General features: G+C 39.0%; 2 protein-coding genes across 3 annotated transcripts; one reads left to right on the forward strand and one right to left on the reverse strand.

Moving 5' to 3' along the window:
* The first annotated feature begins 223 nt into the window (after nt 1-223).
* Nucleotides 224-20,474, forward strand: gsna (gelsolin a). Of its 2 annotated transcripts, XM_044096004.1 has the most exons (17): nt 224-373; nt 6,258-6,458; nt 7,792-7,946; nt 9,318-9,479; nt 9,620-9,769; nt 9,847-9,936; nt 10,765-10,897; nt 10,970-11,274; nt 12,141-12,274; nt 13,232-13,322; nt 13,456-13,482; nt 15,591-15,761; nt 17,437-17,614; nt 18,085-18,206; nt 18,322-18,399; nt 18,485-18,545; nt 19,907-20,474. In XM_044096004.1, exons 2-17 carry the CDS (start codon nt 6,263-6,265, stop codon nt 20,074-20,076), a joined length of 2,223 nt encoding a protein of 740 aa, XP_043951939.1. In that variant the 5' UTR covers nt 224-373; nt 6,258-6,262; the 3' UTR covers nt 20,077-20,474. The 2 variants fall into 2 exon arrangements, with proteins under 2 accessions (XP_043951939.1, XP_043951940.1); XM_044096005.1 differs by lacking the exon at nt 13,456-13,482.
* Nucleotides 20,475-20,512: 38 nt separating this feature from the next.
* LOC122819343 (stomatin-like) lies at nt 20,513-27,596 on the reverse strand. Its single transcript, XM_044096010.1, has 7 exons — nt 27,395-27,596; nt 26,665-26,774; nt 25,933-26,005; nt 24,957-25,039; nt 24,552-24,755; nt 23,562-23,696; nt 20,513-22,422 (listed from the first exon to the last, which is right to left on the reverse strand). The coding sequence occupies exons 1-7, from the start codon at nt 27,447-27,449 to the stop codon at nt 22,234-22,236; spliced, it is 849 nt and encodes a 282-aa protein (XP_043951945.1). The 5' UTR covers nt 27,450-27,596; the 3' UTR covers nt 20,513-22,233.
* Between the last annotated feature and the right edge of the window lie 14 nt (nt 27,597-27,610).

Raw genomic sequence — 27,610 nt, forward strand, 5'->3', positions numbered from 1 at the left:
CCTAAAAGTTACCAAAGTAAATGTAATTGAGTAAATGTAACGAGTTGCTACCCAACTCTGTTTAAAACCTATTTATTTAGAGGTAGCAGGGTGAAAATGAATAAAATAAGTGATTTTCAGTTTGTTTAGTTAATTTGGATGCCAGTTGTGCGCGGCGCTGTGGGTTCGGACGCCGCAGCAGCGGGCCGGGTTGGGGAGGGGTCTGTTCGGGGTGTGTCCCGTCCCGGCAGCATAAACAGCGGCTCAGCGCTGTCTGCCACGCCGACTCGACGCCTCTCCGCCCCGGCTGCAGCTCGGAAGCGATCCCCATCGGCTCGCCCAGGCAGCACCCGTTCATCCACCCATCCGTCCGTCCATCAACCTCCACATTTAGGTAATCTCTGCGTTTCTGACCATCTCTTCACTGTTTAAATCACAACAGGGCAGATTACGGAATTATAATCTGGGTTGCAGCCTATTTATGGCCTCTGTTGGAATAACGGCCTGATGTCAAGGAAGCGCGGTGAATAAAGAATCGCGTTTATTTAATCTGACTTTTTCTTTTGCAGAGATTTAAAAACGGACTAAAGTGTTTTTTATTTGCCTTTGTGCAACGCAGCAGGCGCCATATATGGGACTGAAACTGCAGTTTGGATGTCTGTGGTTGCACACTCACCCACGCAGTCAGTTCAGTTCTTACAAGATGAGGAAAATGCAATATATGGCAAGCAATTTTGTATTTATTCTGGATTCACTACTGCATGGGTACAGCTAGATATTTTCCAAAGTACAAACAGTTGTTAAATACAAAAAGAAAGAAAAAGAAATCCCAAATACAAAGTTGGCGCCCCCTTTTGGGTGGCGCCCCTATTCAGTACCTACCCACCTTTTGCATCACTGGTCCTACTAATTAAGTTTAATTCAATTTTCTGTATTTATAGAGCTGCAGTTGAAAACAGATGTTATTTTCAGAGTTTTCTGTGAAATGTGACTCCAATTTATTAGAATTGCCTGTCCACATATTTTTTTATAGAGCAAATCTAAGATACTCACAAGCAAATGCAGTTTTAGCAACTGAAATAAGTTATAATACTACTTGACATACTATTTACAAAGCTGCCGATCTAGAAAACGTATAATTTGCAGTCTAATTTATTTAAAGGTTCACTAGTTTTTATATTCAAAGTAAGCTAATACACCTTACTATATAGTTCATTTATATATAAGTGAACTATAGAGCTCAAAATATTTACTTATTAACTAGTAAACCTTTTGCAAAATGTATGTTTTCCCTCAGAGGTGAGAAGAAAAGTTAGTTGATTAATTCAAGCTACTTAATATTCATATTGCATCATTGCAAACAATAACATGGTTAACAAAGGTTATTACAATGTTTAGGTCAATTGATCTCATTTTCTCAGCTAAAAATAAAAATCAGTTTACTAGTTTACCTAAAATTTAAGACTCAGATTCTCTTTAGTTTGCTAGCAATACAAGGTTTGTCCTTACAAATTGACTAGTAATGTTTATTATGACCTTCCAAGTTAACCAAAGCTACTAAAAGTGCAAATTAATAAAAAATTAGAGTACTTCATAAATGTCAAGGCAATTATAAACCCCCAAAACATTCACTAATTAACTAATATTAAGTATTTTTGCCTTCAGAAGAAACTAATAAAGAAGAAAATGCACAGTTTTGCATTAATATTTCATTACAGCAACTAAAAGTTAAAAAAGATGGTTGAATGACTCTTGGTCCTGTCATGAGACATATTTGGTTTCTAGACAAACTGTTTTGAGGAAGTTTTACCTCAACAGATATGAGATTTCCCAGAACTAGTCCGAAGTTTTCTGTCCCAGTGCATGTTTTCTGTTGGGTTGGACTCTGGGGTGGGTCTCCTACTGTTGACATGCGGGACGTTTCCTTTCAGCTGTTCAGTCCAGATGCCCTAATTTGGCATCCTGTCCTTTAACAGCTGAAGCTTGCCTGATGGGTGATTCTCTGAATTCGGTGCATTTTGGGGTCTCAGGTTACTTAAAAATATACCACAAAAAATTGTGTTTTTGATCACTGCATCTATTGAAAGACTCTTTAAACCTCCAAGAAAATATGTCACCCTTTCTTATGCATGAAATCCCAAACAGTGTTACGAATTTCTTTGTTACTTAGATTGCTTTAAATTGGCTTAAGAACAGTCCAACGTTCAATCCCTTAAGAAAACCACTGTTTTTCTAACAGGTTTGAACGTTACGGGGTTGAAGATTTTTGCTAAAAGTTGCCATCAGCTAAGGTATGGAGCAACATATGATAAAAACAAGAAATTAATATGTTTCAAAGACCATTCTTTAGTTTTCCCCAAACAACAATAAATATCATTTATGTACGTAACAGTGTTGAAAGGATGAGCTTGACGATGACAATCTATGGATAAAAATAATCAAATATTGGCAAGAAACTTAAGTGATGTCACTTCCATGGTGCGGAGGAAATTGGACTGAACCATTATTTATAAAATGGAGGGATTGGTCTTCTGTTATGGTGTTAAACAAAACTGAAGGGACATGATTAAAAAGTGCTATTTTATAAATAATTCATGTATTTTATCATATTTCTTTTATTTAGGTTAAAGTATACCTAAAAATGTTTATATTAGAAATAACTTGTAGTAACTGGCTATTTTTATTGGTTTTATATTCAGTGAAAACTTAACATTGGTCATTGGGGACATGCTCATTTGGCTGACCTCTACGCTTCAACAACCCATAAAACTTTTCAAAACATAATTTTTTAAAAATATATTTGCATGTTACATTACCATGACACATGGATATTTCCATTTCTCGATTTTCTCAAAAATGTGGTTTGCATTATATGAAAATCTTTGAGATAAACCTGAGACACAAAATGCACTGAATTCAGAGAATGACCTTGATAATACAGTCAATAAACTACAATACATGTTAAATTAAAAACTTCCTGATGAGTGATTTCATTCAGTCACACACCATCAGCCTGCAGAGGCGACTTATCAATGCTAATTAGCAAACAGTGTAAAGAAGGAGGTTGGTTTGGTAGAATCAGCGCCTGATAGCTCATTGGTTTTTTGTTTATTTGGGTTTTTGTAACTCTCCCGTGAAGAATATTTCTCTCATTATCTCCACAAATATTTGAGATCCATTTTAACGAGGCTTTTAACTGCTTATTAAGGTTCATAAACCGTACGAAACTTTCTTAGTTAAGCTAGCTAATTAGCTAAGGCTAGCATAGCTTCCCCTGAAGCTGCCGTAGCCGTTAGCTTCAGGGGAAGCTCATTTTCATTTATGGAAAAACGCCACACCCCTCACTACTTCTAGCTGCCTTTTTAGGGGAAAAAATAAACTTCTTAGTCATTTTTTAATGCCTGGTTAAGTTTATTTTGTGGTGTTGTCAGTTGTTGGTAAAAATAACTGTTATATCCCTTCATAACATAGAGGCTGTCAATAACAGATGTTAGGGAAGCAGTGAGGATGTTACTAAGTATGCACAGATCTTTATCTGATATATCAGAGATCCACAAAGGAATGAGGAAACATGGCATTCAAGGAGAAAATGAGTCATGAGTCTCTGCTGGAGCAGGGCTCTTATTTTTATCAGGGTGGGGGATGGAAACCCTGGACAGGCTCTCAAGGCCTTAAAATCCACTTAATAATATCTCTGGGTTCTTTTTCAGCAGCAGACAATCACACAGCACAATATAAATGTAGTTTCTCTTCAAATTAATTCCCAGTCTCTTTGCAGATTGAGTTTCCAGTCAGACAACAGAGAGGGAGGCTGGTGGAAAGTGGGGGAGGGGATGAAGTATGTGAGGCCGGTGGCACGGCTGTCTGTCCACAAAGGAAGGGCCGGCGGGTCGGACCGGTGGGTCGGACCGGTGGGTCGGACCGGGACACGTTTCAGTCTGCAGAGACGCTGAGCCATAATCATATGACCCGTTCTGTCTGACAACAGCCTGTTTTTACTCCAAACATCTTCATGAGTCACTGGTTGAACGCACTGCAAAAACACAACATGTTGCAAAGTATTTTAATGCAAATATCTTTTTCATGAATATTAAATTATTTACTGAAAACAAGCTCCTATATCTTGATGAAAAGTTACTTTTGTCTCATTCTAAGATATCTGCAGAGTTAAATCTATCTGGTTCTTTTCCGAATTGAATTGGTATTAATTTAACTCTCCCAGAGTTATTGCAACAAGAGCTGGAGTAATTTTAACACTGGAAACAGTTGTTACTATTCAATCGCTTGTTTATTTAACTCTGCAAGTTTTGGTGCAAAACCTTTGAAAACATGTTTCTGGTGCTTTTAGTGGCATTTTTGTGGAAATTCAAGGCAAATATTGCAGAAAAACAATTAAAAAGTGTCTAAAAAGCTGCATTTGTTATGATATATGTTTTTATTAAGAAATAGTATGACAAACAGTAAATAATCAAACTGCTGCTGATTGTGAATAACAGGATGTGTTTTAGTTTTCAGCGTTTATTCTCCCAGCTCTGAGCCTCACAGTTACATAAGAGGAAGAGGAGAAACAAGGCGAACAAAAAGGGAAGCCGGTCTCGGTTCCCTCTGGCAGGTTGGGATCAGATTCCTGCCGTGTCTGTGGGCACAAACTGCATTCCTGTGGAAAACAAACTCTTTCAGTTCTTAAATACAAAAAAACAATTGCGCTTAAAACAGCTGGGAATTAAATTTTAAAGATGCCGAGTTCTGGTTTATTACAGATTAATTGTTTTCAGTATCTGTTGTGTTTTCTGTCCAAACTGCTGGGGAATATTTGAAGTACTCAAAATTCTGAGAAAAAAAAAGTCTAAATTTTGAGAAAAAAAAGTCTACATTTTGAGAAAAAAAGTTAAAATTCTGAAGGAAACAATAAAATTCTGAGATTAAAGTTAGAAGTCTGAGAAAACATCTGAATTCTGGAAAAAATGCAAAACAAAAAAAAAAATCATAAAAAGTCAAAATTTTGAGAAAGATGTCAAAAATCTGAGATTCAGGTCTTATTTCTGAGGAAAAAAGTAAAAATTCTGAGTAAAGACAAGATATTGAGACTAATGTTAGAATTCTGAGAAAACAGTCAAATTTCTGAGAGAGAAATCACAGTTCTGAGATTTAACTGTCAGAATTGTTTTTCTTGTAATGTCCCTAATGGTCTTCCGTACAACCCGGATCAGATAAACACTGACCTAATCTGTCCATGTGGCGCCGAGCGTCTTCTGGATAAGGATGAAGTGTTTGCTATTTGTGAGCGCAGATGTTCAGAACGGACATGTTTCTGTGTTTGTCTGAAAACATTTTGTCAGAGCTGGTGGAGCTAAAGACAGGAAGAAAACCTGTTAGCGGATGATAAACATCAAAAGAAATCTATGTTAGAATGGCCTAGACAAAGTCCAGAACTAAATCTAATTAAGAATATGGGGTGAGACCTGAAGAGTGAGGCTCTCTCCAGTAAGACTTGCCTCTGCGGTTCTACAAAGGAGAGACTGTAACTGATTACAAATGCAAGCCACACTTTTCAGATTTCAGAAGTTGCTAAGCAGCCATGTCTGCGACCTAGTTGTGGTTGCAAAGTGACAAAATGTGACGGTTGGTGTGAAAAGTTTTGGCTGAAAGTACGAAAGTGGCAATTAATACAAAGAACACTGTAAAAACACAAAACCTTAGCAAGTAATTTAGTTTAGTTTTTATGGCAAATATCTTAGAAACACTTTAAATAAGACAAAAACTAACTTAAAAGTAATTTTCAGCAAGACATAGAGGCTTGTTTTAAGCTAGTAATTACTTAATACTGATGAAAAACTCTTGGTCCTACTGTAGATTATTTAAAAAATGTCTTGTTATACGTGAAATAATATAAAAACGGGACTAGAACTTTTTCATCAATGTTATTAACTTAAAACACGCTCTTATATCTTGCTGAAAAGTTACTTGTAAATTAGTTTTGTCTTATCTCAAGCATACTAAGATATGTGCCATAAAAACTAGGCTAAATTACTTGGTAAGGTTTTGTGTTTTTACAGTGTTCAGCAGTAAATTACGTTTTTCTCTTCCTGCTTCAGCTTTCTGCACACGCAGCGTTTCGGTTGCCATCACCAGGATTTCCTCTTGGCGGTGAATCACCCTCCGGCTTGTTAATAACTACCCAGGGCCCTGATCTTTATCTGTGTAACCATGGCGACGGCGGCGCTCAAAGGGCGCGGCGGCCACAGCCGGTGGCTCATTCGTGGCGTTTACCTCTGCAGGCAGGATGGCAGCGCAGCACGCCGAGTTCCAACGGGCCGGTCAGAACCCGGGTCTGCAGGTGTGGAGGGTGGAGAACTTCGACCTGGTGCCGGTTCCAGAGAACCTGTACGGCGGGTTCTACACCGGCGACGCCTACCTCGTCCTCAACACCATCAAGCAGCGATCCGGGAGCCTGCAGTACGACCTCCACTTCTGGCTGGGTGAGTATCAGAGAGAAGCAGAAACATCTCGGCATTTATGTTTAAAAGTCCAGATGTTCTCAGTTTTCCTGCTAAGACTCTGTTTGACTTGCAAAGCGTGATGATGAGGATGATGATGATGATGATGACTTTGTTCCTCTGGAAACCGTTTTGCATGTTTCATTTTAATATCCGACAGTTTCTGCTGGCAGAAACGTCAGTGAACACGACGACGGATAAAATGTAAAATCACTGAATGAGTAGCTTCGCTTTTTATTATTATTATTATCACACTGTAAAAACACAAAATCTTAACAAGTGTTTTTATGAGCAAATATCTCAAAATAAAACAAAACTAACTTACTATTAACTTTTATCATTGTTTACGTAAATAATTCATTAATATTTATTAAATAAGGAGATATTATTTCACTTAAAACAAGAAATTATTCACATTTTATAAGTGAAATAAATTATTTTTTATTTTTAATACTAGAAAAAACAATTAGTATTAATTTTGATAGAATGAAAAATTAGCAAATTTGTTAAATATTAAACAAATTAAATATGAAAAACTTATTTATGTAAAACAAGCTCTTATGACTTAGTGAAAAGTTATTTGTAAGTTAGTTTCCTATCATTTTTATTGTGCTAAGATAAAAACACTAAAAACTGCACAAAAATACTTGGTAAGATTTGTGTTTTTACAGTGCAGGAATTGGTGACAGATTAAAAGCAGCATTATATTATAAAGTAGTAAAAACATAAAACTTCCAGTTCCCCTTTCCTACCTAGAAACATGCTAGCAGTAAAAATAAATACATTTTATTGGTTAATTTTAATAGTTCATGAATTTGCATAACAAATGTTAGCTTAAGCAATTTTTTTACTGTATTATCTTAAACTTATAGTGTCATTATTTAAAGTTAGCTTATCTTTATTGATTCCTTATTGGAACCAACTGTTGGTAGATGATTAACAGAGCTGGGTTTGCGTGGTTTCATAGATTTATATAGTTTTATTCAGACTTAGCAACAATTCTGTTGAAATATTTGTGCATTTTCTCTGGATCATTGTAGTTTGACTTCGGGAACAATGTTACTTGTTCTGCATTTAACACGTTAAAAATTTATTTCTTTTGTTCAAGCAAATTCCGCTTTCAAGAAAATAACTTTTTGTTTTAGAGTTTGTGACCTAAAAGAATTTCTTTATCTTGAAATAAATGCACTTATATGCTTAGAAAAGAAATAGAAAAATAAGATTATGATTGATTTAAGCTCACAATACTATTGTATCTTTTGGGCTAAGAACAAACAATATTAAAATGTAAAGTGTACCGTTTCTTGTGATGCAGGTGATTTCTGCAGCCAGGATGAGAGCGGCGCGGCGGCCATCTTTACTGTCCAAATGGACGACTTCCTCGGGGGGAAACCGATCCAGTACCGCGAGGTGCAGGGACACGAGTCCAAAACGTTTCTGGGCTACTTCAAATCTGGAATCAAGTACATGGTAGGACGTCAATCTGGGATTATAATATAATCCAGCCTGTTGTGGAAACATTTAACGTTTTAAAATGATAAAAACTAAAAGACGCTTATTGCAGACTTCATTTATTTGAACTGAAATGTAAAATGTATGTTATTAGCATAATTATTAGGTTATTATTGTTATTTTACTATCATTATTTATTAATTTAACTGATTATTAGTTGTTATTTAGTTGTCATTATTACCATTATTTTTATAATCATGGGTCAGTACATTTTCTGGTCCTTGTATGAAAATCAGTTTGGAATCATTTTGTTTACGGTAATATTCAAATTACAAAAATATTTTGTTGATCCCAAAGTGAAATTATATGTTGTTGTAACTCATGTTAATTTAAATTCCTAAAAGTAAATTATAATTTATTTACATTGTGTCTAATTGAATTAAATAAGTGCTTACGTCTTCCTACTCTTATTCAAACAGAAAAGTAGTTACATGGATCCTTTGCATCACAATTCTCTGCTTTAGGGCAAAAAGCTGCTGGCTAACGATGACTAGCATGGTTTTTAGCTGTTATGTTGTCAACATAAGGTGCTAAATCTTAAATGTGCTCCTGATATATGAAAGAAAAAAAAGCATTCAATGCTTTGGTGAACTATGACAACTAGATAACTAGGCCAGAAAAATGATTAATAGCGATAGTGAGTGAAGTAGGTAAATGATGCTAGCTTGACTATGAAGACCTGAACATGTAGATGTGATGTGGAATTTGGTGTTTCGGTTCAGTAAAAAAATAATGAAAAAGTCAAAACTCCAACTAAATACAAACTCTGACAGATCATAAGTATAGCAGGTGTTTAAATTAGCTAGCCAACTGCCGCTGTGTTAGCTTAGTTATTAGCAGCGGTAGCTAATCTATCATAACGATCACTTATCAATAAGTGCAAAATAAACATCAAATCTAAAAACAACAACTGTAACTGACTTAATGTTTTGTTCTTTGTGTGAGAAATGTTTGAGTTTTTTTTGTGTGTTGAATCCCGAAACATAAAGTGCCGTTTTTGTCAGTTGCTATGGCAACGAGTCTGCATGTTGCGTAGCTGACATGGAGAGGGAGGAAAAAAGTGGTTTTGAGTTGTTCTTCAGAGGTTTTTCTGAGTTATTTTTCCCTTTGCTGCGTCGCACTGCACTGAATTAATAATATCTACACCTCCAGGTTTCATTTTGTTAGTTTTCGTACCGCGGCAACGGATGGCATGAATCATCTTTTTGCCCTCCAACGATGAGCACATGCACAAAATAAACAACAACATTCAACGGTTCCATTTGTTCTCTTCTTTTCTTTATGTTTTAAAACTTGTTTGAAATAAATAACTATAAATGTACCTTCCAGAAAGGAGGCGTGGCTTCTGGGTTCAAACACGTCGTGACCAATGAGGTGTCGGTGCAGCGGGTGCTCCAGGTCAAAGGTCGACGTGTCGTCCGGGCAACAGAGGTGCCAGTCAGCTGGGACAGCTTCAACCAAGGCGACTGCTTCATCTTGGACCTGGGGGATGTGAGTCAGACGGAGAAGATCCTCATTAGTTATGGAACAAAATATCATCTGACCGTCGCCAGAAACAAATAAACCAGCTGCTGTTGCTCATTTAATTAGAGAATCTCTGGGAACCAAACGCTCTTCCTCTCATCCCACAGGAGATCTACCAGTGGTGTGGCTCTCAGAGCAACCGCTTCGAGAAGCTCAAGGCTACGCAGGTCGCCAAGGGTATCCGTGACAACGAGCGCAGCGGCAGGGCTCGGGTGTACGTCTGCGACGAGGGAGCGGAGAGGGAGAAGATGACGGAGGTCCGACCAGTAAACCCACTGAAGCAAACAGCCAAACAAACAGAGACGTTTGCTGAAACCGCTGCCTCTGCTCACAGGTTTTAGGCCCCAAACCAGATCTGCCTCCTGGGGCTTCGGATGACATCAAAGCTGATGCTTCAAACAGGAAGCGGGCGAAACTATACAAGGTTAGAGCGTGAATGTGTGAGCAGATGATGGATGGAAGCATAGAGAATCGAATCAAACCTCGACTTCCTTTGATTACATTTTAAACGGTTCTCAGGATTAGCGACTAGCATCAACATTACAAACAGCTGAGTGTCATCTGCATAGAGAACAATAACCCAAAACCAAACTTCTCCTTTCTGAAAGGAGAAGTTTGACTTCCTCTAGTTTGACTTCCTCTAGTTTATGTGTGTGAACGTATTAAAACACATTGTCTGGATTTATAGTGTCCTATTAATTACAAACATCCCACACTATTTCAACCATCCAAATCGTTTGGTTCAGGTGTGTCAGTCATTTTACATTTTGTAGACATCACCACAAAACCAGGCGATTTGAGTCTTACTACTGGTCGCCAGAAAAACGATAAAAATCCAACTGCAGTGAAAGGTGGACATGTCAGGGGAGAAATTTGTTAAACCAGCTTAAGCAAAGCTTTAGCCTCAACAGGAAGTTAGCAGTTAGCCCAAATGTTTCACAACCAAAGCAGCAAAGCTTGCTGCTACAGGAAGTTAGCATTAGTGCCGCTTCAGAACAAGCCGCTACAGGAAGTTAGCATTATTGACGTCAACATCAAAGTAATGTTGTCCACTTAAACTTAGCTTTAGCGCTAGAGCTCAGTTTACTGCAACAGGAAGCTGTAATCCCAACCAATCCAATCCCAGCTCTCCAGATTCTCCTCAGTCCGGGTTGGTGTGGACTTCTGGACAGATCCGTCCTCATTCTGGTTGTTTTTTTCCGTCGTAGTGGTTGGTACTGGGACATGACTCTCCCTGTTTCACATGTTCCAGGTTTCCAATGCCAGCGGCGGCATGACGGTTACTCTGGTGGCGGCGGAGAACCCGTTCGCTCAGAGCGCCCTGGAGTCCGGCGACTGCTTCATCCTGGACCACGGATCCGACGGGAAGATCTTCGTCTGGAAAGGTCAGCATAAACTTCGTCACAGGACGTACTTCTCCAAGCGGTGGAAGCTGAACTCAGTGATTCTTTCTCCAGGGAAAGACGCCAACATGGACGAACGAAAGGCGGCGCTGAAGGCAGCCGACGAGTTCATCAAGAAGATGGGCTACCCCAAACACACGGAGGTCCAGATCCTGCCAGAGTCGGGCGAGACGCCGCTCTTCAAGCAGTTCTTCAAGAACTGGCGCGACAAAGACCAGACGGAGGGTCTGGGCGTGGCCTACATCGCCAACAGCATCGCCAAGATCGAGAAGGTGGCGTTCGACGCCGCCAGCCTGCACGAGTCGGCGGCCATGGCGGCGCAGCACGGCATGGTGGACGACGGCACCGGAGAGAAGCAGGTGAGCGGGATTGGTCAATGAGCACGCAGCAGCTCTCAGTACAGAGCCCCCTACTGGACACGGGGGGAGAGGTTTTCTTCTGCATTGAATCGTAAAAGTACGATGGAGTATTAGAGCCATACAATGAAAAAAACAAAAAAAAAAAAAAAAAGGATAAAGTCAGAATGGTACGACAATATTTACTTTTACAACAATAAACTTGTTTGAGAATAAAGTTGTACAAGACTAAAGTTAAAATAATATGAGAATTAAGTCAAAATTACAAGAATGTCATAATATTACGAGAATAACCAAATAAAAATAAAGTTGAAATAAAGTAATATTATCAGAATATTCTTAATTCAATCACAATAGACCTGTGTGAGAATAAAGTCGTAAAATTGCAAGAATAAAGTCAAAATACGACAATAAAGATGAAATATTTTGAGAATAAAGTCATATTACTAGAATAAAGATAAAATATGATGTTAAAGTCATACAAACATAAAGTCGAAAGAATAAAGTCATAACAATACAAGGATAAAAACTAAGTAATACAAGAAAAAAGTATTGATATTATGACTTTATTCTCAGAATTTCACTTATTTTCTTCTTGGCCCTAATGTTCTGTCTGCTTTTGCGATTTAACACCAAAGAAAATAAAATTCCCCCCATATCCACTAGGGGGCTCCATTATTCCCTCTATTAACTTTATGAGTTAAAAGTAACTCAGAAATATTGGCAGATGTAAAAGCATTACAGTAACACATTAATCTGCGGTATTAAATCTACTGATTTTGTTATCGTGAGTTTAGCAGAGTATTTCAGGTGGAAATATTCAGATTATTTAAGAAAAATACTGATTTATTTGTCTGTAAACATGTCAGATCTGGCGTATTGAGGGATCCGATAAGGTGGCGGTGGATCCGTCCACATATGGACAGTTCTTCGGAGGAGACAGTTACATCATCCTGTACAACTACCGTCATGGAGGACGGCAGGGACACATCATCTACATGTGGTGAGAGGACGCCACACGTCTGCACTTTTCCTTCGTCTAACGCGTCTGCTTCAGCGTAGTTTACTAAGCCTCACAGTGGTCGCCCATACTGGCTTTGATTTTAAATCTTAGGGTTGTTTATCCCTGTTTCTACCAAATCTTTTCCTTCCACAAAACTTTTATTAGTAATATTAAATACAGCAGTGAAAACATGAAGCATGTGAAGCAAAAACACAAAATCCTACCAACTATTGGTTAAGTTTCTAATACAAACATTTTATTGCATGTTATATTTCACATGTTGATATAAAGGTAAACATGCATTTGGTTTGTTTAAAATGTAAATAAAATCTCTCCACACTGTAAAAATCTTACTAATAATGTTTCAGTTTCTTGCACTTGAAATGAGACAAGTGCAGCCGACGAGTTCATCAAGAAGATGGGCTACCCCAAACACACGGAGGTCCAGATCCTGCCAGAGTCGGGCGAGACGCCGCTCTTCAAGTGGCGTCTCGCTGCTTGAAGAGCGGTAAAAAGTTACCTCTAAAAAGTTAGAGGTAACTTTTTAGCAAAATACAGGAGCTTGTTTTAATCAAAATATTCCTTAATATTGATGAAAAGGTTCTAGTTCCACTTGCAGGTCATTTAATTTACAACCAGACATTTTCCCCATCTTATAAGTGAAATAATCTGCCAGTGGAACTAGAACTTTTTATTATTAAGGAATTATTTACTTAAAACAGGCTGCTATATTTTCTTGAAAACTTATTTGTAAGTTAGTTTTGTCTTATTTCAAAAAATATTTGGACTAAAAACTAGGAAAAAAATATATATATTTTTTTTTTGCTTTTGCAGTGAATTTTTAATAATTTTCTGCCATAGATTTTCCTTCCACTAAACTTTACATTTTTAAACTGATGTGTTGTGGTTTTCCACCGTCTTATTGGAAACTTCCTCATAACTTTTCTTGTTTTCCAGGCAGGGGTCGGACTCTAGTCAGGATGAAATCGGCGCCTGTGCGATCCTCGGCTCCCAGCTCGACGACGAGCTCGGCGGCGGTCCTGTCCAGGTGCGACTCCTTGTTGCCTCTTTTCTTACGCCCATGAACTCTCAGCCCCGTTTCCTCCTGACCTTTCCATCCTTTCATTCCCCCGTTCTGTTTTTGTTTTATTTGCTCGTTGGTTTCTGCCCCGCCTCCTCAGGTTGTTGGTGCTCCTATAACCACTCAGGTATTTTCCTCCCCACCTGCTTCTCATTCGCTGATGCTGAACTAACCGTATGACCTTTTGTGACCTCACTTCGCATGGAAAACATTTTGTGTTTATGTTGCTGCAAGAAAACAATCCATTCATGCAGAATCATACAGCGACGGCGTACTGGGGCCCTTGTGGATCAAAAGTAAAAAAACTTTGGAAACAATAAGACATAGACAATTTCTGAGGTCAATCTCAAAATTTGTAATTTTTCCAACACTGAAATTTCCAGATATTTTTAAATAGAAAAATTCTGAGATTAATCTCAAATTTTCAGTTTTTTCCAACAGAATTTTGACTTTTCAAACTCAGAAATTTCAGAGTTTTCTTTGGAAAAATTTAGAGATAACTGTCAAGTTTTTTATACAAAAATTTCGGAAATTAATCTCACAATTTCTGAGTTTTATGGCAGTAATTTACTCCTCCCCTTTTTATCTACAATTACCTTTATACGCCGTTGTAGAAAAAATACCCTTCTGCCACATTATCATCTCCAAATTAACCCCTTTTGCAATGCTCAAAATCGTTTAGGGTGTACTTTCTTTTTAAAACATATAAATAATGCACATTCTGCAGACTTTTACATGAACTAGACCCTTTTCTGCTCTCCTCTCCTACCTGTTCGCTTCGTTCCCTGCTGACTCCGGTGATTTATCCAACAGGAAGTTACATCACCAGCCGTTACGAAGCTTTACGGATATTTGGTCAAACTGCGCAGCAGACGTGATGAACGTGTGAAACATCATGTTTGTGATTTGATCCCAAGCTCGTCTGTAAATATCTATCTCTCCTGGCTCTGCTCCCGCACGTTCGGGATTAGCTTGATCTGGATTGTTGACCGACAGACCCACGTCACAGCTAAAAATAAAGATGGCGGACATGACGAGTCTCCCAACTGCCGGTTTGACAGGTTAACTCTCTGCTGCCATCTGGTGTTTATAATAAAAACTGCAGCATAGAACTAAGCATTACAGAATGTATTTAAAACGTTCAGCTCTTTTAATTTTAATGATTTTCAGTTTATAGGTAATAAAAAAATAAATAAATGGGACCTAAAAAAAATCTAAACAAGGATTTTAACATAAAAATGATGTCATCATCATTGTTTGCAGATTGACAGAGGTCACAAAAAAAAAACAATTCCTAAAGAAGCCGTCTGTCCACACTGTGAAAGAATATTAACTGAAAGTTGAGTGTAAGGAGTTGTCAATAAAACACTCTAAAAGAAGGCTGAGTGACTAAATCAGCTGGCTGATCACCAATATGAATACATAGTCATGAAAAGTTTAGTGGAAGGAAAAACTTTTTAAAAAAGTTGAGATGAATGCTTGGACAGAGTTGGCTTTACTAGAAATTAGGTTTTTGTGGCTTACGCTCCATATGGATGGCGTCAATGGCTGCCCAGTCAGAAGTTGTAGATTTTTTAAAAACAGTTTTCCTCCCACTAAACTTTACATCAACATGCTTGCACTATGGTTAACAGCCAGCTATTTTAGTGATGATCCTTGAGTCTTAGCCTGCTTGTGGAGGGTTTTAATGACAACTCAGAGTGGTTGAGCCATAGTTGTAGCTTGCCTACATATACCTTTTCCTTCCACTAAACTTTCCAGTCATAATATTTCGTACTGCGAACAGCCAGCTTGTTTAGCAGTGGTATGTTGTGGCTTACTTTGTGTGTAGAGGGTGTATGTATGTATGTATATTAGCGAACAGCCAGCTTGTTTAGAGACGGTCTATCATGGCTTACTCCACATGTAGAGGGTGCCAGTAAGCAGTTGTATTAATTAAATCAGTTTTTCCTTCCACTACACTTTCCATCAATATGTTTGCACAAGGATTAACAGTGATGGAGTCTCAACCTGTCTGTAGAGAGTTTTAATGATGACTCACGTTTCCATTCATATGTTTGCACTCAGCAGTGATTGTGTAGACTAGAACATGATTGTATAAATTGATTGTTTTGATGATGTTGATATTGATCAGCATTTGATGAGTCGCTGTGGAGCGTTTGACGTGGATAACTCACAGCTCTGAGCTCTGAGCGTCCCGCCTGGTTCCGGCTAACGCTGCTGTCTGTGCGCCAGGTGAGGGTGGTCCAGGGCAAGGAGCCGGCCCACCTCATGAGCCTGTTCGGCGGCCAGCCCATGGTGGTCTACCGGGGGGGGACGTCCAGGGACGGGGGCCAGTCGGCTCCGGCAGAGACCCGGCTCTTCCAGGTGCGCTCCAACTCTGCGGGGCACACCAGAGCCGTGGAGGTGAGTGGTGATCATCACATCATTCTGTCTGCTTCTTGTTTATCTATTTGGAGTCGATTTATCCCGTGAAGAGGCCCGGCGCCAGCCTTAACAAGTGTTTCCTGCTTAGCCGGAGCAGAGCTGATTCCTCTGCGCCTCAGAGCAGATTAAACGCCGTGCAGCGCCGCAGTAAGAGGTCTGCTCCGTTATTAACAGACACACTGTAGTTTATTTTCAGGCGCCGTCCTGCTGGCACCATAAACCTTCTAGATCTGTATTAATCCGCTGCTGAAAATAGTCCCCGAACACCATTTGCTCTTGTTTGACTATGAATTGATGTGCTGCAAAAAAACTAAAAGTATTTTTAGTCTAGTTTCTACTGCAAATATCTAATTGAAATAAGACAAAACTAACTTACAAGTAACTTCTTAACAACATATAATTCCTTAATGTTGATTAAAAACGCAGATTATTTCACTTTTCGTATAATAAAAATTTCTTGTTATAATTTAAATAATCTGCCAGTCGAAGTAGAACTTTTAAATCAATATTAAGGAACCCCGTAGGGAGGATCTGGGTATTTTAACTCCTACACTTTCATTGGTTTGCTCTAAAAATTGCATTTCTGTGGCGTTGTTTTAGTGCCATTTATCTAATTCTGCAGTGAAACTGATGTGAGCGCATATATTTATGCAAGCAAACATTGACAAAACAGTTTGGGTGCGATTTTATCTCAGGTCTGACTAATGTTCCACCAATGCATCTTATTACACTTTAAATCAGACAAAAATAACTTACAAGTCATTTTTCAGCAATAAATAGGAGCTTGATTTAAGTCAGTAGTTCCTTAATATTGATAAAAAAGTTCTAAATCCACAGTCAGATTACTTCAATTATATCTAGTACTTATTCATTAATATTAAGGATTTACTGACTTAAAGCAGACTTATTGTGCAAAATGTTCCCTTTGGGTTTCTACTGCTTCTAAAAGCAGCCTATACATTTAAAGAAAATTCACTCTGCTGGTTATTGTTTCATGTTTTTTGGTGTCTGGAAAATGAGACGTTTCAAAAACTTCCTGATTGTTAAGTCACAACCTAGGGAAGTCAGTTGTTACCTAGCAACCCAAGAAGAGTTCCCCCCGTCACCTAGCAACCCAAGCTGAGCTCCAGGAAGTTTGGTCTGCTAGTTTAAACCACTGTATGTGCTGTACAATGGCTGCTGGAAATGACAAGTGTTTATTGTTTTCTTGGTTGTTTTCTTGGTTTCTGACTTACCATACAGAAACCTGCATTCTTCTTGTTGCGCAGGAGGCTCCACTTCTGCTTTTCAATTACACAACTGTATAATTACGTATTTGTTTGCAGTAATTTTTACGTTTTTAAGTGTAAACGTTGAGAATAGCAGCAGATTACTTGGATTTAAAGATGCCAGGAAACAGCTCAAAACAAGCAGAACTAATTCGACATAAATCTGATTATCTAAGAATTATTTGTGCAAAAATTGTAATAAACATGTTTTGTATAGCCCGTAGACATGTCCTAACCTGTTCAAGGAACCATAATAGGTCATCTTAAAAAAAGCACCTATATTTTCCCGAAAAGCTACTTGTTAGTTTTGCATTAGAAACTAAAACAACAATAGATTTTGTGTTTTCTTTAGCCCGTTAGCTTTCAGCCTCTCTGTGTTCCTGCAGCTCGAGGCCGTGGCCTCCAACCTGAACTCCAATGACGCTTTCCTTCTTGTGAGCCCCGACGGCGCCTCCCTGTGGGTGGGAGTGGGCGCCAGCGACACGGAGAAGCAGGGAGCTCAGCAGCTGTGTGGCATCCTGGGAGTGTCGGCGTCCGACGAGCTTTCAGAGGGAGGAGAAACTGGTGAGCACACTGTAAAAACACTAAACCTTACCAAGAAATTGTTGACTAGTCTCTAGTGCAAATATCTTAGTGAAATAAGACAAAACTAACTTAAAAATTACTTTTCAGCAAGACAGAGGCTTGTTTTAAGTAAATCATTCCTTAATATTGATTAAATGTGGACAAATTATTTAACTTATGCCAGAAATAATTTCTATTTTTAGGTGACATAATCTACCAATGGAACTAGAACTTCATCAATATTAAGGAATTATTCACTTGAATCAAGTTCCTGTTTCATGCTGAAAAGTTTCTTCTACATTAGTTTTGTCTTATTGCAGATGAAGCAAGATATTTGTAATATAAAGTAGATCAAAATACTTGGTAAGATATTGTGTTTTTGCAGTGTAAAGTGGTTAATCAGCTGCAGTAAACGTGGTTTACTGGAAGACATAAATGGCTCTTAAAGGGACGATGTGTTATTTATCCAGATCAGTTCTGGGCCGCTCTGGGCGGGAAGGCGGAGTACCGCACCTCCACCAGACTCAAGGACAAGATGGACGCTCACCCGCCACGACTCTTCGCCTGCTCCAATAAGACCGGGAACTTCATCGTAAGTTCTTCCAAAAACACTTTAAAAACTCCTGACAACGTCCAGAGAAAAAAGAAACTAATTAAGACGGGATTTTAGCTTCTGTTCACCCAAAAACAACTGTTGTCCCTCACAGATCGAGGAGGTTCCCGGGGAGATGACCCAGGATGACCTCGCCACTGATGATGTCATGATCCTCGACACCTGGGAGCAGGTAAACGTCACAACTTCCTGTCTGCTATCAGTTCTGTGCTAGTACGGATGATAATATAAGCTGAACCAAACCTTTTTCTCTTCAGGTGTTTGTTTGGATCGGGAATGAAGCTCAGGAGGAAGAGAAAACTGAAGCCATGGCGTCTGGTGAGAATAAACAGAAAAAATTCACACCTTGCAAACAGAAACTGAAGAGTTCACTGTAAAAACACAAAACCTTGCCAACTATTTTTAGTCTATACTATAGTGCAGATAACTCTTGAAATATGAAAAAACTATCAAGTAACTTTTCAGCAAAAACATGAGCTTGTTTTACGTCAATAATTCCTTAATATTGGTTTTAAAAAGTTCTAGTTCCACTGGTAGAATATTCCACTGAGCCGTTACCTAGCAACCCCAGCCACGCCCAGCCCGTCACCTAGCAACCAAGTACTAGTTCCACTGGCAGATTAATTCACTTATAACAAAACATTTTCCCATGTTATAAATGAACTAGAATTTTTCATCAATATTAATTAATTATTGACTTAAAACAAGCTACTATATCTTTCTGAAAAGTTATTTGTAACTCGTAACTAAAGTTTTTGTCTAATTTCAAGTGCTCTAGAACTGTGGTGTCCAAACCTTTTAGCAAAACCGGCTAATTTAAACTACTGGTGGGTCACAAATTTAGTTAAATCAAATTAATTTTTACTTTCACCTGCTCAAAAATAAGAAATCTTTTAAAATATGTATATCATTAATGACTCAAAAACATAAAAAGGGATTCAAACTGTTGCCTTATTAAAAGAAAAAACATTTTTTTATTTTTTCAGAAAGGGCTGAATACCAGACTTCCATTTTATGTTGGGCTATCACAGGTGTTGAACTGGAGGCCCGGGGGCCAAATCTGGGCCGCTGTAGCTTTATATGTGGCCCTCTTGATTCCAAATTACATAAATGAGTCCCTCCAGTTTTTCACTAATCTGCAAAATTCACACAAAATCAAAATTTGCTCTGATTTTTACTGCAATTTTTCCCCCCAAAATTGGCCAAAAGAAGGGACAGCTGCCTCAGCCTCAAGTTATAGTCCTTGATCGATATGGCGATTATTAAAAAGCCACATTTTACACAAATATTGTAAAAAATCTTTACAAATTTTCATAAATTAGCACCATAAAATCTGTCATTTAGATTGAAAAGATGTTTAATATCATTTAATTTCAATTAACACTTACTGAATGTTGACATTTTACCAGTTTAATTGGTTTTATCAATACATTCTGGCTGAACCGGCCCTTTAAGAACGTTCAGCCTATTAGTTACGATCGTGATGAAAACTGAACCGGCCCTTTAAGAACGTTCAGCCTATCTGTTACGATCCTGATGAAAACTGAACCGGCCCTTTAAGAACGTTCAGCCTATCAGTTACGATCCTGATGAAAACTGAACCGGCCCTTTAAGAACATTCAGCCTATCTGTTACGATCCTGATGAAAACAGTAAAGATGGCTTCCTGTGCTCCCTCAGCGGTGCGCTACATCGAGACCGACCCGGCCAACAGAGACGCCCGGACCCCCATCGTCAAGATCAAGCAGGGCTTCGAGCCGCCCACGTTCAGCGGCTGGTTCCTGGGCTGGGACCACGACTACTGGACCAGCGACCCGCTGGAGCGGGCCATGGCAGAACTGGCTCTGTGAGCGAATCACCGCCATCCTCACTCTTCCTCTTCAAGCATTAGGCAACAAACGCCAAGAATGGTTTTGTTTTTTAGCTTCCAGCTCACTTTGTTTTAGCTTTCCTGTCCTCAGTGCCACATCAGTGCCTTCGTTTGTATTAGAACCAACGGGAGACATTTTGTTTTGCACTTTTAGACCTTTATCGTAGACTGTTCTAATTTTATATTGAATCCGCAACTCAGAAGGAAAACAAGTGATGCCTTAATCTCATTTGGTTTACCGTTTTAAAAGGTGCAGCACCCGTTTGCTGATTTCTTTCATTTCTGTATTTATTTTTTTAATTATCGCCAGAAACCAGACTAATTTAAAACTTTAAAAAATGCAGCTGCTTCTGTTTCAAATAAACCAAATTCAACACATTTCTGTCGTCTCTCATTCACAAACCAGCTCTCAAACATTTCTGTGGGTTGCGTCTTTATTTAAAGTCCTCATAAATATTGAATATTGAAATTAAAAATCACAACAAACAAGCTGCAATAAGATGCATAAACCTGGAACACAGACTCAGATGTGGGGTTGTGTAAGGAGTTTTTGGCAAAACATTTAATGTATGTTTTTGTTTTTTCAAAACTTAACATGTAAAAGTACAACATCATATTAGGGTTATTGTAGGTAAAAACTCTTAGATTAACCTCAGAAATTTTTGAGAAAAAAAATGTAGAAATTTCTGAGTTTTAAAACTCAAAAACTTTAAATTTTTGAAACTCAGATCATTCCTGAAAGTCAAAACTCTTCTAGTAAATATCCTGTAAATAGGTTTGTTTTGATTCAGAAATTTCCCTGTTTGGTCTCAAATATTTTCAGGATGTTTTGGCAGAAATTTTCTTAGACTAATTTCAAAATTTCCAGGTTTTTCGGTGTAAATTTGCTCCTTTTTTCTGTCTACAAAGGCTCCAACCACAGAGCGTAAAGTGTAGCTGGAGGTTTTTCTTCTTCCTGTGATAAAAACGTGATTCCACTCACTTTCTGCAGAAAACTGCAAAACTTTGCTGCAGCAGCACAAACTGACCAGCCAAAACATTATGACCACTGACTGGTGGGAGTGAAACAAAATAAAATGTTCATGTTGGAAATCAGGGTTTCTTTGTCAGATTTCACACTCTTCCATAAACAATTACATTTTCAAGCATTTATTAATGACATTTTGGATACTTAACTCTGAGATTAACTAAACGTGGTTTTTAATTTAACATATTAACAGTTAATTTCTAAGACGGAGCAGGAAAGGTGGAGAAAATGAACATGCTATGAGTCAGTAAGAAATGGATCTGATTATAGAAAGAGGATCCAGAACCAGGATCAGGATGAACTGAGAGTGAAAGGAAAAACATTTTAGTTAGAAAGACGTTTCATCGATTCAATGAAGAATCCAGGTGATGTGCAGAAGTTTGTACTTTTGATCCCAATCTTTAGTAAAGTGGTCATAATGTAACGCCTGATCACAACATGCTACAAACAGTCAAGCTAACATGTTCTGTGTTATATTTAATAGATTCATATAAAGTATTTAGTTTGTAAATAAAATCTCCCTACACTGTAAAAACACAAAATCTTACCAAATACATTTGGTCTAGTTTCTACTGCAAAAACCTTCATACATTAGAAATATGACAAAACTAACTTAAGAGTCACTTTTCAGCAATAACAAACAACTTGTTATAAGTCAATAATTTTTCACGCAGGTTGTTTCACTAATATTAACGGAACTAGAACTTTTTTCATCAATATTAAGGAATTATCTACTTAAAACAAGCTCCTATTTCTTGCTGAAAAGTTACTTGAAAGTTAGTTTTGTCTTCTTTCAAGTGTACTAAGATGTTTGCAGTAGAAACTGGACTAAAATACTGGTACATATTTTATGTTTTTGCAGTGTGTGGCTCATGTGGTGAAATGCTGCCAGTGTTATAATAGCGGGACAGATTAGGGGTGTGTGTGTGTGTGTGTGTTTATCGCTGATTTAACAGTAGAAGATTTGGTTTGAGGCTTCCTGAATTGTTCAGTTAAAACGATTTAAGGAGTTTTAAAATCCAAACAGCTGCTTCCAGAGGCAGGAGGCCTAACTGACTTGTGGGTGAGTGTGTGTGTGTGTGCGTGTGTGTGTGTGGGCGGCATTCTTCCTCAGCGATTTATCAGGCTGTGCATCATGTCCATCGGCAGCGGGAAGATGATGGTGGAGTTCTTCTCAGCGGCGATGGTGTTGAGGGTCTGCAGGTAGCGCAGCTGCAGAGCCGACGGGGCCTCAGAGATCACCAGGGACGCCTCCTTCAGGGCCCGCGACGCGTTCATCTCACCCTCCGCTGCGATCACCTGCAGGAGGAAGAGGAAGAGGAGAGCCTTCATCTCCACATAAAACCAAAGATTCAGACAACAGCTATCAGGTTTTCAGAGATAAAACGCTAAAGCTAGATTTACGCTGCAGCCTGAAGTGACCCAAATCTGATTATTTTTGGTTATAATGAGGCCTTCATCTATTATTTTCATGTCAGCCTGAACATCACAGACTGACATGGTAATTTATTTTGTTTTTTCAAATGCGACTCAGGATTCTTGGATACGCGTTCCTAAAACCGATACGTATCTGATCGTTACAAATGTGACCCGAGTCTGTTCATCCGACCTGAACGTGTCGGATGAACCTGTATACGACCGTAATACGATCAATACGGTCGTTTGATCGTATTGATCGATCAAACGACCGTATTGTATCCATCTTTCCCGCCGTTGTCTCGTTTAAGTATTTTCCTGTAAATTGCCCGTATTACATCATAATTACCTGCCCGAGCGGCAGCCGCTAACTTCCTCCCCCTCCCCGCTCTACCTGAACGTCATCGATACTCAACAAACGTCACAATTCTGAGTCCGGGATAAAAACAACAAACATGGTGGACGATAATGAGGATTAAGTTGTAAATATGCTGACTCAGGTCGGAAAACAACTTTAAAATCTTAAGATATGCTCCACCGTTAGCATCCATGTTTACTTACGTAAACACAGATCACGTGTTCGTCTTCTTCTTTTTATTTTAGGATGGCGGATCGCAAGCAGCTTCCAGGAGCATACCGCCACCTAATGTATGAATGAATGTGTGTAGCACTAAGGACTTCTTTTCTTTTGGCAAAACACTGAGCACGCTCGTTACGTGTGACGTTACTGCGCCCTATGCTGCGCATGCGGGACACTTTCAGGTCGTTTATAGTTAACACTAGAGATCACATACAAGTCGAATATATTTGGAAGTAGGAATGACTACAGCAAGAAAAAAAAATTGGGACTTGAGACACTTCAGGCTGGAATGTGAAGTAGCCTAAATTAAGTCTTTACGTTGAGCTTCTCAGCACGACATTATTAAATGCCACATGAAGGGATCATGGGCCTTCATCGTAAGGTTTATCATTCATGGTGATAAATCAGTCATCAGGGCTGACGACGCTCCGCTCCGCCTCACCTTGGCTCTGGCCTCGCGGCTCGCCTCCGCCTCGGCCGCCATGGCTCTCTGGAGCTGCAGAGGCAGCTTCACGTCCTTGATCTCCACGCGCTCCACCTTGATCCCCCAGTTGTCTGTGGCGTCGTCCAGAGTGGCCTACAACATTCACAACTAACTTCCTGGCTTGGCTCGTCACCGTGTAGCTAATCTTCGTTAAATGGTTTAACTTTTCACAATGATGTTTGGCACAGAGCTTTTAAAATGTACTGTCAGATTTTTCTTGGTGCCAATTATGTTGCTCATTTTGTGTTATTGCCTAAATGTCATCTTGAAAATGGCCAGTTAAATGTGTAGTGTGTAAATGCTGCTTTTCCCCGTTTAAAAATTCAATTAATTAATTCACAGTTCCCACAAGTCTGAACCAGAAGTTGTCCGCGCCATCTTGGTAGGCAATAGCAGCACGAGGCATAGCGAACCCACGGGTTTGAGACCAGCATAAAGGAAACATGCGGACAAAAACTGTATGAGAGAAAGATACATGAACAAAATGGTTGCTGTCGGAATTGATAACTCGTCTTGTGAATAAGAAGTTTCTGGTGACTGGCAGGGTAAGTACATGTCCATGTTAGCTAGCAGCTAATTTTGTTAGCTTGGCCGTAAGCACTACAGTAAAAACCATTGATATTAATCTTAGTGTTACAGAGAGGAGGGTAGAGTACTCAAGTAGTTGTAATGTCCTTATATTGTTTATAAGTTAGATGGGAACGAGGCGAGAAGTAGCGCTAAGCTTGTGCCTTGTTCATTGTTGTCATAGCAACTCCATAGCAGCTACCTACCAAGATGGCTGTCAGTCACAAAGTTCATGGAAGTGTGATGTCACATTGAAACGGAGCTCCATTTCCATAATGTAGATTATTTTAGAGGACGATACTTTGAGAAGGAGGTTAAACACAAAAAAGAGAATCAACAACCTTCATTTTGGATAACTGTTGGAGGGGTTGTGGGTTCTACCTGCATGCTGTGAGCGATCTCCTCGCGGTCCGACAGGATCTCCGCCAGGTTCTTGGTGCCCAGGACGTTCCTCAGGGTGGTCTGGGCCAGCAGCCGGGTGGCGGCGTCCGCGTTGGTGATGTTGGCCACAGCCAGGGTGGCGTTCTGGACCCGGTAGTACACCACGCCGTCAACGCTCACCGTCACCGAGTCTTTGGTCAGAACCTGAAAGAACGGGAACGTTTTCAAATAAATTCAACTGAAACGTTTTTTTTAACTCAACATTTTCACACTAAAATCTGTTTTTATTTGCTTTGAGCCGTTTTAACTTTCTTAGACATTGAATTTAGTTTCTTTAGTAGCTCTAAGCCATAATCATTAAAATAAAAATAAAAATATCACTAGTGTATACAAAGAGAGTCGTACCTCTTGTGGCGGGATGTCGAAGGTGATAGTACGCATGTCCACATTGATGAAGATGTCAGTGCACGGTACGATGAAGAACAACCCTGTGGTGTTACAAGAACGTAAATAATTTTTACCAGTGTAAACAGAATAATGAGAAACCCTGTCAAGTCAAACTCTGCTGATAAAACTGCAGCTGTGCACAGGGATGGATGTTTGTATGCTTCGGTCTCCATGACTGACAACACATTGACAGGATGAAAACACATCAGCAATGGACTTAGAGACATAACTGTTGCTGGACATCTATCTGGGTTATGAGGCAATTTCTAATGAATTGGGAAAATTGCAAAATAAAAAGAGTTTCTGAAGAAAACACCAATCAACAAACACAAGTGAATGCTTTTTACATGTTCTTGATTCTTCACAAGAACGCTAAACTCAAAGAATGACCCAGTGTTATAATGTCACTTTTAAGACCTTTTAATACCAGCTTGAATTAAATTTAAGACCAAAAACTATAAATATAGGGGTTCATTGAGGCTCATATGGGTTGGCAACAGAAGAGAACCAGTGGCAGAAATGAACATCGTCCACCATGATAGATTTTAAAAAAAGCTAGCTAGCTAGCAAATGCATTTTAGCACCTAGTTAGCGTTAGCCCCAACTGTCTCAATATGCAGAACAAATGAACAAATTCACCAGTTTGGGATTCAAACTTTTTCCACACAGAAAAGTCCAGCAAACATAAACAACAAAATAAATACTTTAGCTTACTTAAGGCCAGTTTACATGTTTTAAAAGTATTTGAGACTGTTATGTACTCCTTCAAATTTATTGAGTAGCTCCTGTTGTCATCCCATCCAATTTATCTTCCAAGCTCTCAACCAAACAGTCCCTTCTAATATATACTTTTATCATTGGTGCTAAAAATAAGTTAAAGAAAATAAACCAGGGGCGTTTAAGTGAAGTACAGAACCATTTAAACCAGACTGACCCGGTCCCTTGGCTCCTCCTTTCAGGATGCGCCCAAGGCGGAAGATAATGGCTCGCTCGTACTCCTTCACTATCTGAACAGAGGAAACACAAGGGTACGTTATGTATTTTAACATGTAAAATAAATAAAAACAAAATAAACATAGTCATGGTAAAAAACAAAAACAACAGAGAGACACTTATAGAGTTCTAACATGTTTAACTCTGGTAAAAAATAGAGAGAGGTCCATTGTGGAAAGTGAAAAGCAAGTGAACTCTGGCGCAGTTTGAAGGCATAAGATACAAGCGGACCGGAGACTGCTCCATAAGCAGGAAGTGAATGGGAAGTTTAGGGAATTCTGGGTTAAAATAAAACAAATGTGTGAGTCTAGCACTAGTGGGAGAAATAGAGAAATGTTTCTTGGGCTTTTACTAAACACAAAAGAAAAATCCTACATTTTTGTTTACATTTTGTGAACAAGGATGTTGTGCTCTGTGTCTACTTCACAGGTTTTTGGTGCAGCGCCACCACAGGCGAGGAGGGGAACAGGTTTCCAAATAGTTTGGTAGTTTGACTCGGTGTAATGTGAAAGCGAACCGTTCGACCAGCTGAAAACGTAACAAAAGTTTCAATTTTGGTCCCCAATCTACCAGACTACTCAAATATATGCCAACACCAAAAAGGATTGCTCAATTAAATTAGTTTGTGTTTGCTTTAAAGACATGCCTAACTTAGATTTGATAACCAGCTGACCTTATAGCACATCCATATGGAGAGGGGGAACGTGACCAGCACCAGCAGGAGAGAAAGTCCAACCAGCAACCAGCCGAATATGCCAATGTCAGAGTCTGAGTTCTCGAGAACTAGGAGAATAAACATTGATTACTAGAAATAGCAACCGCCATTAATCATAATCCCATTTACTTTACATTTAATCACACTATGGCCTGATCTATATTAAAATATCTACATATTGTAACAGAATATTTTCTGCTTTGTTGGCTTTTTTAAGTCTGGCGGTCATCCGTCATTTTGACAGATAACACGCACAGGCTGTTTCAACTTTATGCACAGAGAGCATTCCGAGTCAATAAATCAATCAATAAGAGAAAAGATTCACTCAGATTATCATCTCCGGTCAATTTAAATGTTTGCTGCTATAAAACACTTAATTTGTATAACAAAACACAACAACTTCGCTTTTCTATTTGGGAAAACGACAGGAAGGTTGCTAACGGCTGCTACCGTTGGCATTCCGTTGTTTAGCATTGAGCCAACAAGTGAAGCCACTGCTTAATTTGACCAAATTTCACTATTTTTAACATCGTGTTACGGTGAAACTTTAAAAGATTATCTTCTCTTACATTTGAGAAGGAAGAAAACGTAGTGGAGAACAGTGCGGCTCAGGCTAAATCCTGGAAACCGCTAAAACTCCGTTAACGGGACGATAATAAAGCAGTTCAGAAAACAGACCGAGTCTCACCGGAGTTGCGGTCTGCTTTTTTGGAGTCGTTCATCGAAACACCCTGGTTGTCCATAACCCAGAAAGCGGAATAAATCCTGGGATAAACGCTTCAATGTGTGCGCTGGGAGAAGCAGCTTCAACGGAAACACCGACTTCGGCCTGGACGTTTCAGTTCAGATCGCGGTGCACCGCCACACCTTTAAGTTTTTAAAAATGCATATCGTGATGTCATGA

Source organism: Gambusia affinis, linkage group LG17 (genome assembly GCF_019740435.1).
Source record: "Gambusia affinis linkage group LG17, SWU_Gaff_1.0, whole genome shotgun sequence".
Taxonomy (NCBI): domain Eukaryota; kingdom Metazoa; phylum Chordata; class Actinopteri; order Cyprinodontiformes; family Poeciliidae; genus Gambusia; species Gambusia affinis.

Bases quoted from the DNA above. Each gene is read 5' to 3' on its own strand.
- gsna (XM_044096004.1), top strand. From the start codon at position 6,263: ATGGCAGCGCAGCACGCCGAGTTCCAACGGGCCGGTCAGAACCCGGGT. The intron at 6,459-7,791 runs GTGAGTATCAGA...CTTGTGATGCAG, and splicing joins CGACCTCCACTTCTGGCTGG to GTGATTTCTGCAGCCAGGAT. The intron at 17,615-18,084 runs GTGAGCACACTG...TTATTTATCCAG, and splicing joins TTCAGAGGGAGGAGAAACTG to ATCAGTTCTGGGCCGCTCTG.
- LOC122819343 (XM_044096010.1), bottom strand. From the start codon at position 27,449: ATGGACAACCAGGGTGTTTCGATGAACGACTCCAAAAAAGCAGACCGC. The intron at 26,775-27,394 runs GTGAGACTCGGT...TTATTCTCCTAG, and splicing joins AAAAGCAGACCGCAACTCCG to TTCTCGAGAACTCAGACTCT. The intron at 26,006-26,664 runs GTCAGCTGGTTA...TCCTCTGTTCAG, and splicing joins CCATATGGATGTGCTATAAG to ATAGTGAAGGAGTACGAGCG.